Source organism: Haliotis asinina, chromosome 14, assembly GCF_037392515.1.
Source record: "Haliotis asinina isolate JCU_RB_2024 chromosome 14, JCU_Hal_asi_v2, whole genome shotgun sequence".
Taxonomy (NCBI): domain Eukaryota; kingdom Metazoa; phylum Mollusca; class Gastropoda; order Lepetellida; family Haliotidae; genus Haliotis; species Haliotis asinina.
Genome location: NC_090293.1, coordinates 10,998,361 through 11,013,640, shown reverse-complemented (window position 1 = coordinate 11,013,640; position 15,280 = coordinate 10,998,361). Strand labels below are relative to the sequence as shown.

Here is a 15,280-nt window from a genome sequence, read left to right as displayed (position 1 = left end):
CCAATTCTCAACATTACTCATTAAGTTCACAAAAGATGCAAAATTTGTTCATAGACATGTTACAGTAGTATTTTCTGTAGTGATAAATATGAAACAATGAATGCAGTGCACGACTTTACACTGTTGAGCATTTTTATGTTCATGAACTTTCGTCAAATTTAATGGTTAGTTTACTTTATTCAAGGGAGTTATTCTAAAACAACAGAATTCCACTTAGTTGAAAATGTTGGGGTTTTTTTTACAACGAATTTCTTTTATTCCTTTTTTTGATCAATTTTCCATAATTTTCAAAGCCCCACTAAAGGTTGCTAAAAGTAGCCTTATTTTCTTTAAAATGTGCTTAAAGGACAAGGACTTAGCAATATGTAGCCCAGTCTGAACTGTGTCAGTGTTGAGTTCATCATGATATTGTACATGCTGTGATTTCCATCTTGATTCACATGAAAATGATTCATAAGTCTTTATACCATTTCATTGCTTAAGGTAGGGATGCGATCATATTTGATCCTGTGGCATCAATAAGTTAACATTGTTTTCACCATTAAAGTTTGTTTGTTAGATCCACAGCATTGTGCTTCTTCACATGATTGATGCTCAGTTTAGCAACAGTTTTGACAGTACATACTACAGCAGTCATTTCACTTTATTACGGAATGCAAATGAATAATATCAAAACTGATGGATTACGTTCAAAACCTTTTGGAAATTAACTCTTCTGTGCATTTCTATTGCAGGAACGTGACATGAAACGACGAGCATTGGAGAACGCCCCAAGACGGACATCATGTAGACTAGAGGAGAAACAGAAGCAGCGGGAGGAGGAGGTGAGCTACAGAATCACTGACTTAACATGGTCCTTTTCACTTGTGTTTAGGAGCGGTGGGGTAGCCTAGTGGTAAAAGCATTTGCTCACCATGCTGAAGAACCCGGCTTGATTCGTTATGTGGGTACATTGTGTGAAGCCCATTTCTGATGTCCACTGCTGTAATATTGCTGGAATATTGCTAAAAGTGACATAAAACTCTCCCACCCACTCTCTCACTCAATCACATGTGTTTAGGCAGAGCACAGGTGTATGTAGTGCTAGAGAAAATGACCAGTCTTCTTACATGCGAGCGAAGCGAGCAAAGGTTGGCAACATACTTTCTTCGCTTCAGTTCGAAAAATATTTCTCATGTCAAAATAAATATCGCCACCATCAAAGGTATACACCCATTTCATACTTTTTATTCAACATTTTAAGCGCAACTCATGGTATATCAGACCGTTCTTCGCCTCCATTCCCCCTTCCAGCTTCTGGTTTAGCGGAGTGAAGGAACAGGAGAGTAGTATTCCATCTGGAATATTTACAGTTACCTCCCCTGCTTCATTCGCCCATTACGCCAGAAGTGTTTTTATGTAGAATAAATGTTACGGAAATTCCAGCAATAGCAATGACAGATAATACAAATAAATTCCAACAGGTTCATGATGAAATTAGGCAATATGGTATTTCTTTTTAATTTCTGTTTATTCTTGTCAACCCGAAGCTGGCTGGGGTAATGGAGGCACAGAACGATTTGAATACCATGAGTTTCGCTTAAAATGTTGAATAAAACATGTTTCACGTGAGTAACTATTAAACATAGGGTAGGAAATCTGAGATCACAACCAAGTGATGAAATAAGAGTGTTCCCTTGATGGTGGCGACAATTTATTTTGACATGAAAAATATATTTTGATCCGAAGCGAGGAAAGTACATTGCCAACCTTTGCTCGCTTCGCTCACATATAAGAAGACTTGTTATTTCCTCTATGCAGTGCAAACCCCATTTGCGCTACAGTTTGCCTGTGGGCAGGGACATAGATCTTGTAATGTAACGATCAGACCGTTCCCTCAGCCCAGGTATTTAACAGAAACCTGGAATTGTGTATTTGAGGTAGGGATGGTTACTGACACAAGGCTTGGAGGATCCACCTGACTATAGGAGTATGATGGTAGAGATAGTTAGGTTTAGTGATGACTCCCTGGATCAGGAATATTCTACTGCCTCCCTTCAAGTTAATGCTTGACTGTGTTGCAGGAGAAGCTGCTGGCCCAGATGCTGGCTGCGGAGGAGAAGGAGCGTCACGCGGAGGAGGAGGAGCGGAGGAAGATGCTGGAACTGGAGAAGCAGGAGATCCAGAAGCGTCAGCGTGAGGAGCGGGAGAAGCAGAGAGAGAGGATGAGAGAAGAGAGAGAGAGGGCAGTAGAAAGTAAGAGAGAATACACTGACTTAGAGAGAACTATTTCAGCTTGCTTAGAGCTTCTTTTTGATTTGTTGAACTTGGCTTGTCATAAGAGTCAACTTAATTGATCTGGTGAAAAGACTTTGGGGACTTGCACCCAATGATGTGCATAGTTGTACATGCCTTTTTGGTCAGGGGTGTGTTGGAGACTCTGACTTTGGTGAAGAGACTGCTATGATATAACTTGAATATTTGCTTTCTCAGTTAGGATTCATTCTTGTGTATAGTTCTTGAAATACTGAAAATCAAGTGTTCACATCAACTTGAACGCAATGATATTTTCTTAAATGTGCTAATGCGCATTTGTATCATATGCGGCATATGTCTTGTTAGGTTGTAATAAGGTATGTTTGCTTCGTTGCCAGGAAGAGCGAAGCGTGCCGCATTGCGTGAGGAGAAAGCACGCCTGTATGCTGAGCGGGATCGTCTGTTAGCAGAAGGCTTGGAGCTGCCCCCTGAACTGCAGAACCTGGACTCATCAAACGGGCACCGGGACGATGAAGAGGATTATGACAAGTGAGCTGACCATTAGTGGTGCACCTATCGATCAAATAATTGGTTTATTGATCATATACTATCAAACTTCAGTTATCAATTTAAAAAAATTCCAATCAATGACACTGTGTACTATCTTCAAGAATAGTGATTGGTGTACATGCAAAATTTGTAAATAAATCTAGATAGGTTCGCGATCGCAGCTGTAATATTTGCAAGAAGTCAAGTCTCATAGCTTGCCGAGGGAGCAGTCATTGTTTTTCTTCTGCAGATAGTTTAACCAGCACCTAGCTAGCTGGGGTCATCTCACCTGACTGTGCTGAGTTGCACCTGAATGTGTGCCAGTGCTTTTCCACCAGCTGTCTGTCACCCCTCAATTTGAAGCATGAAAATAGCACAATATTACTTGATGTTTCTTCAACAGATTTTTCGTTTCAAAAATGTCATATTTTGGATCCTGTTGGGTACAGAGGTTACAGGACCATGTGTCTTCTTTATGTTTTGGGCATTTTCCCTATTTCGAGATATTTAATCATTCATTGTTCTCATTTGAACCCAAACAGACTATGGTAGCTCTTAAGATTTTCAGAAGTGGTGCACTTAAGAATGTTGGTGTGTAAAGTGCTTGCTGCCTCTCAATAGCCTTTGTCCATGAATTTCAGTGGCATGTATCTGACACTCAATTTAATGTATGTTAAACATATTTACAGAGCATGTTTCTTTTTGCAGGATGGACTCAGAGCTTGAAGAAATGTTCAGTGGAATGAGGAAAAGTGAGTGGCATATCTTTTTTTAAACAAAGAATCACAACTAAATTTGGTTGGGATTCTTATGTAAAAGAATGTGTATATATTTAGACTTGAATATGTGTCCAGTGAGTGAGTATGGTATTATGCCGCTTTTAGCAGTATTCCAGCAATATGGCGTGCAACACATGAATGGGCCTCACACAGTTTACCGATATGGGGAATCAAACCCAGGTAATCTGCATGAAGAGCAAAGGCCTTAACCAGTAGGCTACCCTACCACCCAAATATGTATCGAACAGCAGTATTGTGTAGACTTTCAAATCGTTTGCTCTGTCAGATACCACTAATGGTGTACATGGTTTGTTCAAGTAATATCTAATGATAATGAGTGCAGTATGCAACTAACTTGATATGTTATTGTTGCAGTATTGTATGCTGTGAAGGCTCATGATGACTCTTGGCCGTTCTGGGAACCTGTGAAGGAGGAGTTTGCGCCTGATTACTTCCGTGTTATCAAGGTAAGGTTTTCTTTTATCTCACTGTGTAGTCATTCTCCTTCATCCTCACAATTCAGGACTCAACCCCATTCCAGAGGTATTGGTAACAAGAACACCCACCGTCCTTTAAGCCCCACATGCAGGTTAATCGACATTAAATATGTATGTGAACTGTAGAAGATATTTGGAGGCACATGTTAGAAGTATTGATGGCATCAAGAGTTATCCCCCCATTGTAGGATCAGTCTGAATGTAATATTGTGACAGGATGTGGTTATTCCTCTGGAAGCAAATTCTTCCTGGTCTATTATTGTGATAATGCAAAATTTAGAGTCAAATGGCCATTGGAATTTTTTCAGTAATGGAATAATTACACCAGATTCTCTTCAGCAAACAAAAACAACTCTGAGAATTACTAAAATAAATTTCAGCAATAGTTATTGTGTTTCAATATTCTTGTCTCTTAATCTGACAATTTCATCATTGCTCCATCCAGACGCCGATGGACTTGACGATGATTGAAAAGAAGCTGGATGAAAGGGTGTATAAGTCAGTGCAAGAGTTTGCTGACGACTTCCAGCTTTTGTTCGAGAACTGTGAAAAGTACAATGGGGAAAACAGTGGTATGTAGAACAGAGCTTTTCTTTAGCAAAAGTTGCAAAATGACCTCCTGTTGGGTTATTTCTGTGTCCAGTCCAGAGGCTCAGAGGCACTGGTGGCCGATTGTCTCAGGCGACGTGCAGAGTTGCGTTATTTAGACATCCCCAAAACCTTTCATCCTGTGTTTACATGAAAAAAATCATGGATGGTCAAATTCACTAACTTGATAGAAGCATGTCATCACATCCAAATCATGGGGATGCCACAACACATCAATACATCAGTGCATTGATACTTTTGTTAAGATGATACAATTGTTGATACATTCAAAAGTACTGATATTTAGTTTTGAAAGTATTTGTCGTAATATGTTTACAAAGATTGGGAATAGGAGCTTGTAAATCTCTGAGATTAAACAATGTTGATCTTTTCATGGACAATAATACACCATGAAATATTAATGGTCAAAATGAAACTAAAGTTATGCAAAAAGGCGCGATTAAAAAAAGTATTATGATACATATCGAATCGTGACATGGGTATCATTATTCCATCTCTAATAGTTCAACACTCATATTATCAATGACCAGATTGTCTGACCACATTTGATTATTTACTGACTGCCTTCATATAGGGTAATTTTGCACTTTTGTGCACTTAGACTACAGAATTTATATGTTTTGTGGACTGACCTGTTCTCTAGTATGGGGTGGTTTGGTAGCATTGTGGTTAAAGCATTTGCTTGTCATGCTGAAGACCTGGGTTCGTTTACCCACATGGTTTCAATGTGTGAAGCCCAATGTGTGTTCCGACCCGTGAAGGTCCCGGGGTAGAATAGGCCTTCAGCAACCCATGCTTGCCATAAAAGGCGACTCAGCTTGTCGTAAGAGGCGACTAACGGGATCGGGTGGTCAGGCTCGCTGACTTGGTTGACACATGTCATCGGTTCCCAATTATGCAGATCGATGCTCATGTTGTTGATCACTGGATTGTCTGGTCCAGACTCGATTATTTACAGACCGCTGCCATATAGCTGGAATATTGCTGAGTGTGGCGTAAAACTAAACTCACTCACTCACTCAATGTGTGTTCCTCACCATGATATTGCTGGAATATTGCTGAAAGAAATGGCATAAGACCAAAGTCACTCATTCACTTTTCTCTCACAGATTTCACATACATGGCCCGAGCTCTGCAGAAGATTGTGAACATCCGGGTAAAGAAGTTGGCACCCAGACCTGTCCAGCGCTATGAGGTAGACGAAGACTTTGTTCCTGAAGTGGATTTCTCCCCCAACACCAGGTACCGCCCACGCAGACAGACTGCCAGCCACACAATGGAGAACATCCATGCCATGATGGCTGATGAGGTGAGCAGCACAACCCAGTCAGAGGAATTGGATATGGTTTAGTGGATGCTTTGGGTTTTGTAGGATAAATACAACTGTCAACTCGTTTGGATTATATCTATGAATGTGGCTTCTGTTTTGGTTGTGTGTTACTATACACCCAAAATCAGGATTGTTACCGGAGTATTGATTACTTGATTGTAGGGCTGCACAGTATTATCAGTATACAGGAATACCACAACAAGGTTTTCAAATGATATGTGTGGCAATATTTTTTTCTTAGGCCCAAAATATTGGGTGAAGAAAAGATGTTTTTGTGATTTTCTTTATGGTTTGAATTAAAATCTACTTTCTACTTTCCTTCACAACAAATTTTTTCTTTCTTTTTCAATGATAACTATAACACTATGAATTGTATTTAAAAGAAATTGTAATCCATTGAATGTGTAACCTACGTTTGAGACAGTTGTTATCAGAAGCATAACATATAGGTTTAGGGAGGATTGACAGTTCGTGTCACTCACTGTCAAACTCTCAAGTCCCGATATATTGAAATACATATTCCAATACGGGTACCAGAATCACAATATTTTACAGTACAATTCTTTTGCTAATACAGAGCGCAACTTTGTCTGGTCTGGCCCCAAAATAGCAGGCTGATGCCATATTGCTGAAATGTTGTTAGCGTGGTGTTAAATGAAAGGTAAAAAAATGACATGCTTACTGGTTCCACCGAAGTGGTGAGACAGTCATCACTTCAGGTTCACTTCCCATATATAATGTATTTGACCCATGAAGATCCGGGGTAAAATAGGTATTCCTTAAAAGGCAACTATGCTTGTTGTAAGAGGCAATAAATGGGAGGAGGTGGTCACACTCGCTAACTTAGGTGACACGTCATTGGTTCCCTGTTGTTGTTGATCACTGGATTGTCATGGCCAGATTCAATTAATTACAGACCGTCACCATGTAGCTGGAATATTGCTGAGTGTGGCGTAAAACTAAACTCACTCACTCCCATATGTAACTGAATATTTCATGGTATGACTAAAATACTGATGGCAGCAGCATTAAACCAAGACTTCAATATAGATTCAAATATTTGTATGTCTCTTTATAATAGCTTAAATACTTCCATACCTATTTCAGGATGAAGAGGCTGAAAGTAACAACTCCAAATCCAACTACACCATTGTATACCCTGCTCTGAAGGCACGTGGTGGTGACATGCGAACTGCAGAGGGACAGGCCCGTTTCCTCCAAGCCCTCCAAGCAGCCAAACGGAAAGAGGCAGCTGAAGAGTTCCTGCGAAAAGGCAACACCCCACAACGGTCACTAATGGTTCAGACCAACACTATCAACATACCCAAAGCACCTGAGCGTCCAGTATCCATTGAGGATCCAGTTAAGGGCATCATCATCCAGAACAATCGCAATAGGATGCAACTTCTAGCGAAGACTGTGAACATTACTTCCCGGTACAATGGACAACAGCAAAAGCCAGCATCAGCTCCTGCAGAAGATCCTGAACTTGCAGCTCTACCTATGCATAAACGAATCCAGGAGAGAGAAGCTCAGAAGGCCAAAAATAAACTTTCAGAGCCGAAGGCAGAACCTGTGACTGATTCCATATCCGTTGTGAGGAGACATGATGTATCACGTGTTTATACAGAACTGATTCAGAAAACAGCTAAACATACCAGTCACAATAAATACAGTCAGGGCAAAACACCTCCAGTGAACATATCACCCAAAGTAGTGCACATCTCTTTGGATGACTTTAAGAGGTTGCAATCTCAGAAGGCCAAGGTGATTGTTGTTCCCTCTGGGGAAAAGAATAAGGCTGGCACAGTGATACATCTCAGCACTGGAGGGATCAGGACAGCATCCAGCTCGCCAAATGCTAAGTCCTGTATTGATAACAACAAAGAAGAGCAGAAAGCATCGCCAGCTCAGGGTGTGGTACCCACGAAAAATGTGAAAGTCCTAGAACATTCCTCTGATAAGATCACAGTCCTGAAGACCAGTGCTGCATCCGCTGTTGCAGAAACTCCTGAGAAAACAGGAAAAGAAGAGAAGGTTGATGACACTCCAGATAGTGGTCAGGTGTCGGAACCTCTCCACACAACAGTTGAAACTCGAAAGACAATCATGAAGACACCAAAGAAAACCGTGTTTCGCAAAAAGATAGATGAAGATGATGATGCAGTGACGGAAAAAGATGAAGATTCTGAGTGTCCTGTTCCCAAAAAGAAAAGGAAGTCTGTCTCTTGGTCACAGAACCTCACAACAGAATCTCCATATGTTCCCTTGCCGCAAGAAGCACAGACTCCAAGTCCAGCACGGTCTACCTGCTTATATAAGGATGGCATTCATCGTCGAGTACCAAGGATGAATAAGAACGTTGAGCAAACTGTGGTTTCCAAAGATGAAGGAATTGGATCTGAGAAAACTGTCATCAATGGAATGATAGTGTCTAAGAGTGCTTTGCAGTCTGCACCAGTTGTCAAGACATACAGTAAACAAGAACCAGAAAGAAAGCGAAGTTATGAATCTGACTTTTTCCTTGATGATGGTACCCCAGAGAATCGAGAACCATCACCTCCCAAACTTACAAAGATTGAACAGAGTGATTGCAGTGTTGTTGATCATTCTGAAGAGGCTCCACCTGATATCTTTTCTGATCCTGAAATTGAAACAGTTTCAAGTGGCACTGATTTGATAGTAAAGACCAGTACCCCTAAACCTGGTACCTGTTTGTATACATACACAAAGAAAGAGAAGAAGAAACTCTTTCCAAAGGGTAAAGAGACAAGTGATGATTCAACATGTGCTAAGGTTGTACGGAGAACAAAGCGATCTCCACACACTGTTAGAACAACCCGCAGAGGTAGGGTGTCAACTCCAATACGTGATGACATTGTTGAAATGAATGAAACAAGGAGGCGAGGGAGACCTTCATCTTCTCCTTTGTGTTTTACTGTGAAAAAAAAGGAGGATATTGATCCTGAAAAGAAAGTTAAATTTACAAAGGTCTATCAAAGGAGCAAGGAGAAGGATAAAGCAGAGGAGGACAGTGATCAATGTGATATGCAAGAACCAGTGTTGGACTTGGTGTCAGAGGCCAATGTGGAAGAGTTCGAGGAGGCAGTTAGTGATGATGTTGAGATGGTTGACATGGAAACCGAGGTACGTATGGAGGTACCTGCTGTGGATGACATCTCCAGAAAGGATACAGCTGCTACAGGGGAACATTGTCAACCAGTAGAGAGTGTTGGAGAGACTGCTTCTGGAAACAAGAATTTAGAAAATGAAGGAGTAGAAACTGTAGAAGCAGAACCTGAAAAATTACAAGGTGAGAAGGAAGAAATACAGGAAGAAATCGAAGCGAAAGAGGAAAAAGAAGAGGTAGAGGGAGAAGTAAACGTAGAGGAACAGGAAAAAGAAGAGATGCAGTCTGAAGAAGAAGATGAAGTTATCCAGTTAGAGGAAACTGCAAGTAGTGGCACCCAGACAGTTGAAGTTGCAGAAGCTGATAGAAAACTTGTTCCAGCTGAGGAGGAACAGGAAAGAGTATCTATTGATGAGACAGGGGGTGATAAGGAGGACCAGATGAAGGACAAATCCTCTCAGTTAGAGGAAAGTAAAATATGCCAGACAGAGGAAGGTCTTGATACTGCTGAAACTGTGATACAGGAGGAATGTGAAGATACAGAGGTTACAACAGATCAGCAAGACACTGATCATGAAGTTGAATCCCAGCACCATGATGCTGAAGTTGGAGATGAGACTGAGTCTGAGAAGCAAGTTGATGAAGTTGACCATGAAGTTGAACCTGGAAAGCAAGATGCTGAAGCTCAACATGAGGTTGAAATAAAGCAGCAAGATGCTGAAATTAACCATGAACTTGACGATGGGAAGCAAGATCCTGAAGTTCAACATGAGGTTGAGCTAAAGCAGCAAGATGCTGAAGTTGATCACAAGGTTGAGTCTGGGAAGCAAGATGCTGAGATTCAACATGAGGTTGAGAGTGGGAAACAAGATGCTGAGGTTCAACATGAGGTTGAGCTAGAACAGCAAGATGCTGAAGTTGACCATGAGGTTGAGCCTGGGAAGGAAAATTCTGAGGTTCAAATTGAGGTTGAAATAGAGCAGCAAGATCCTGAAGTTCAACATGAGGTTGAAATAGAGCAGCAAGATCCTGAAGTTCAACATGAGGTTGAGCTAGAGCAGCAAGATGCCGAAGTCGATCATGAGGTTGAGTCTGGGAAACAGGATGCTGAGGTTCAACATGAAGTTGAGCTAGAGCAGCAAGATGCCGAAGTTGATCATGAGGTTGAGCCTGGGAAACAGGATGCTGAGGTTCAACATGAGGTTGAGCTAGAGCAGCAAGATGCCGAAGTTGATCATGAGGTTGAGCCTGGGAAACAGGATGCTGAGGTTCAACTTGAGGTTGAGTTAGAGCAGCAAGATGCTGAAGTTGACCATGAGGTTGAGCCAGGGAAGGAAGATTCTGAGGTTCAACTTGAGGTTGAGCTAGAGCAGCAAGATCCTGAAGTTGACCATGAGGTTGAGCCAGGGAAGCAAGATGCTGATGTTCAGTTTGAGGTTGAATTAGAGCAGCAAGATACTGAAGTTCAGCATATGGTTGAGCTAGGGCAGCAAGATGCTGAGGTTCAACATGAGGTTGAGCTAGAACAGCAAGATGCTGAAGTTGACCATGAGGTTGAGCCTGGGAAGGAAAATTCTGAGGTTCAACTTGAGGTTGAAATAGAGCAGCAAGATCCTGAAATTCAACATGAAGTTGAGCTAGAGCAGCAAGATGCTGAAGCAGGTCATGTGGTTGAGCCAGGGAAGCAAGATACTGAGGTTCAAAATGAAGTTGAGCTAGAGCAGCAAGATGCTGAAGCAGGTCATGTGGTTGAGCCAGGGAAGCAAGATACTGAGGTTCAAAATGAAGTTGAGTTAGAGCAGCAAGATGCTGAAGTTGATCGTGAGGTTGAATCGCTGCATGAAGTTGCTAAAGTTGAGCATCAGGTTGAATTACAGAATCAAGGTGCTAAAGTTGAAATTGAGGTTGAATCAAAACGGCATGATCCTGAAGTTGAACGTGAGGTGGAGCCAGAACAGCCAGATGATAAAGTCAGAGATAAAGTTGGATCAGATCAAATAGATTCTGATGTGCAAATGAACCAAGAAGATGCTGATCAGCCAGGTGTGACTGAAACTGAAAGTAGTAAAGACAGTGAGTTCAAAGTCGAGGAATCTTGTAATGCCAAAGACGAACGAAGGGAAGAGGAAGCTGCTGAAGTGGAAAAGCGGTTAGAATCGGAACAGAAATATACTGAAGTTGAGAATGGTGTAAGGTTAGATCTTGAAGATACCACAGTTAGAAACTATCTTGAAATATCTGAAGTTCAAACAGATGAAGTCAGTATGGCTAAGATAGCAAAGGACAAGACAGAATCAGCAGCGAAAAGACTGTCAGATGAACTAAACCATGAAAGACAAGAGCTGAATGCAACTGGAATGGTAAAGATGGGTCAGACAGAAGCAAGAACAACTTTGCAAACCTCTGCTGACACATTGGTGAAGGCTACATCATCAAATCAGTTTGAAAGCAAGATCAAAGGCTCAAATGTAAAGACAGTTTCATCAGCAACTGATAAGTCTTCTGATTTGCATCCCATGGCAGATTCATCAAAAGGAAGCAAGTCATCTGATTCAGATGCTAAAATGTCGCCATCAGGCGAAAGGAAGTCCTCTGACTCTGATGTTAAGATGTCTCCTAGTGAAAGGAAGTCCTCTGACTCTGATGTTAAGACACCTTCATCAAGTGAAAGAAAGTCCTCCGACTCTAATGTTAAGATGTCTCCAAGTGATAGGAAGTCCTCTGACTCACATTCTAGGACATCTTCATCAAGAGAGAGAAAGTCCTCTGACACACATTCTAGAACATCTTCATCAAGTGACAGGAGATCCTCGGATTCACACAGCAGGACAGGTTCGTCCAGTGACAAGAGATCCCATGACTCGCACTACAAGTCAAGCTCATCAAGAGATAGGAGGTCATCTGATTCACATACCAAATCAAGCTCATCAAGCGATAGGAGGTCGTCTGGCTCACATAGCAGATCGTCTTCATCAAGAGATAGCAAGTCCTCTCATTCACATTACAAGTCATCTTCATCAAGGGATAGCAAGTCCTCTGACTCCGATGCAAAGTCATCTTCATCAAGAGATAGCAAATCTTCTGACTCTCATTACAAGTCAAGCTCATCAAGAGATAGAAAATACTCTGATTCACATACCAGATCAAGCTCTTCAAGAGATAGGAGGTCCTCAGACTCGCATAGCAGATCATCTTCATCTAGAGATGGGAGATCCTCACACTCCCATAGCAGATCTTCATCAAGAGATGGGAGATCCTCACACTCGCATAGCAGATCCTCTTCATCAAGAGATGGGAGATCCTCCGACTCACATAGCAGATCATCTTCATCAAGAGATGGTAGGTCCTCAGACTCACATAACTGGTCTCCTTCATCAAGAGATAACAAAGCATCAGGATCTTATAGCACAACAGTTTCATCAAGAGATAGCCAGTCGTCAGATTCACATGGCAAGTCAGCTTTAACAAGTGACAGCAAGTGTTTGGTATCATCTGACAAGACAACTCCATCAAATGATCTCAAATCCACAGAATCTAATGTCAAGAAAGCTTTACTCAAGGATGGCCAAAGTGTAGAGGATTGCCAAACAGTTCAAAGAAAAGATGTTGTGGAAAAACATCCAGTTCAAGTACAAACAACTATTGTCAGATCATCCAAGGAACCAGAAGTGCCTCAAAGTGAGCAACAAGTTACAGGGGCTGAAACTGGGCGGAGGGATGAAAAGAAGTTAGAAGACAAAGTGGCAACAGAAGTACCTGTTGAAGCTGATGTTGAAATGGGTGTAGCTGAAGTTAAAATTCATGAAACTAAGAATGAGGAAGAAACAGTTAGTCAGAGTGAGGTGACTGAAGTTGAAATGGAACAAGATGGTGTGGAACGGCAAGAGGACGATGTTGCTAAGGCTGAAATGAATCAGGCTGAAGTAGACATGGATGTAACTGAAGAGGAATCTAAAAAACAAAACGAAATAGCAGACGCAAATGTGGAGGTTGTAACCAGTGCTGAAATGAATGAGGTAAATGTACTTGAAACTCATCAATTGAAAATCAGTGAAGAAACCTCAGGTCAGATTGAAGTTGTTCACACCGAAGTATCTAAACCTTTTCAAACACAAGAAGCTGGAGTTGTTCGTACAGTAGCTGAACCTGTTCACACAGAGGTAACCGAACCTGTTCACACTGAGGTAACCAAACCTGTACACACCGACGTAGCTGAACCTGTTCACAATGAGGTAACCAAACCTGTACACACCGAAGTAGCTGAACCTGTTCACACTGAGGTAACCGAACCTGTACACACCGAAGTAGCTGAACCTGTTCACACTGAGGTAACCGAACCTGTACACACCGAAGTAGCTGAACCTGTTCACACAGAGGTAGTCGAACCTGTTCACGCTGAAGTACCTGAAGCTGTTCACACAGAGGTAGTCGAACCTGTACACACTGAAGTAGCTCAACCTGTTCACACAGAGGTGGCTGAATCAGTTCACACAAAACCAGCTGAAGTTGATGGATTGAAATGTAGAACAGATACGTCAAGCAATATCACAGGCACAAAGACCGACAATGTTAAAACTGAAGCCTCTGAAGATAAACTGAGAGAGTCCAATGTTACTGAAGTTGATACAAAAACGTTGTCTGTGGCTGAAAGTGAAACTAAGGAAACCGATGTTGAAGTTCAGATTGAAAGACAGACAGTTGCTGACACCATAACACCAGAAGTTGTTGAAGACAAACTGAACAGACCCTTTGTTCCAGCTGTTGGAACAAACCAGATTGAAGTGGCATGTGTTGAAACTGATGTGGAAACAATTGAATGTGATAGGGAAACATCAGTTGCAGTAAATGTTAGTGAACCCGTTGAGGTGGTATCTATGGAGGTTGACGAAGAGTATGTTGAAAGTGGTGGTGCAGTGTGTGGTGCAGTGTGTGGTGAAGCTGAAGAATTCCAGAGTGAGGACATACAAGTTGTAGGTGAAGGATCAGAGGAAGTTGTTGAGGAGGTTGTTGAGGAGGTAGTGCTGGTAGTTGCTGATGGTGATTATGCTGAAACAAGAACTGAAATTTCTGCAGACAGTGTGCCTGCAGTTGGTGTCAGTGTTTTCCAAGAACCATTAAATTCCATGGAAACAGATGTGATGGATGTAGATTCCTGTGAAACTGTGTCTCAGAGCACTACACATCCAACCACAATGTTGGAAACAGTGGGACAACCCACTGCTCAAGATGCAAAGACTCGTGATGAAATAATTCCAATGGATACTGACTGTGATGAAGAACCTGAGAACAAGACTCAGGAAATTAGTGTTCAGATTATTGATGACAGTGTTAGTGCTGATCAAATTGGAAATTGTGATACTGTGAACACTGGCCCAGCAGTTTGTGATTCTAAATCAAGAGACAGTTCAAAAATGGAGGAAGTTATTGAGGAACCCAAATCTGATGACCCTCCAGAACTGGACTGTTGTGGTCCTCCAGTGTTGGAAAGAATATCCCCTATACACTATAAAGAAAGATCTGCTTCCCCTGAAAGATTCCATGCAGAGGGATGTCAGTCAGGTGTTAGCCAACTGTTTCCCCACCATACAGTTTATAGCAGGTCAGTAAATGGGACAGAGTCGGACAGCAAGACATGTTCAGAATCAGACTTGAAGGAATTACCTGTGCTTAGTGAGCAGCAAAAAGACGATTCAGGGGATTTTAAATCGCCATCCAGTGATCCAGTTAAAAAATCCTGCAAGTCCCCAGTGTTCAGTTCCCCAAGTGAACTCCCAATTTTACAAAAGCACAGCCCAACCAAACTTTCACACACAAAGAGCAGTTCGGGTAAGAGTTTGCCTGAAAATTCTTCTCCTAGAAGGTCTCCAACTTCCTCACCTCCTAAACAAGGTGTTGATAGAAATGTATTCAGTGAGTTTGCCTCCAATGTGAATTCCTCCGATACCAAAACCAGTCCAACTTCGTCACCAAGCAAAGGCTCACCAAATAGACCTAATCTGCCACTAGGATTTGCAGCATCTCTCAGCAAATTAAAAGATATCGGGACCTTTAAATTGTCATCAAAATCAAAGGTAATACTAACACATTGATTGGATCATTTTGATGCTTACGTTATATACTACTCAAAACTAATTAAGTGCCAAACCTTTTC

The 15,280-nt window shown here is 41.6% G+C and overlaps 1 protein-coding gene across 1 annotated transcript in view; it reads left to right on the top strand.

The window, feature by feature from the left end:
* LOC137260914 (titin-like) overlaps nucleotides 1–15,280 on the top strand; it is a 41,980-nt gene that overhangs the window by 22,037 nt on the left and 4,663 nt on the right. The window contains exons 10-18 of the mRNA XM_067798450.1: nucleotides 735–824; nucleotides 2,064–2,235; nucleotides 2,634–2,784; nucleotides 3,493–3,536; nucleotides 3,939–4,030; nucleotides 4,506–4,632; nucleotides 5,779–5,978; nucleotides 7,107–10,799; nucleotides 10,995–15,200. Coding sequence (XP_067654551.1) covers nucleotides 735–824; nucleotides 2,064–2,235; nucleotides 2,634–2,784; nucleotides 3,493–3,536; nucleotides 3,939–4,030; nucleotides 4,506–4,632; nucleotides 5,779–5,978; nucleotides 7,107–10,799; nucleotides 10,995–15,200 — 8,775 coding nt within the window. The remainder of the gene's footprint in view (nucleotides 1–734; nucleotides 825–2,063; nucleotides 2,236–2,633; nucleotides 2,785–3,492; nucleotides 3,537–3,938; nucleotides 4,031–4,505; nucleotides 4,633–5,778; nucleotides 5,979–7,106; nucleotides 10,800–10,994; nucleotides 15,201–15,280) is intronic.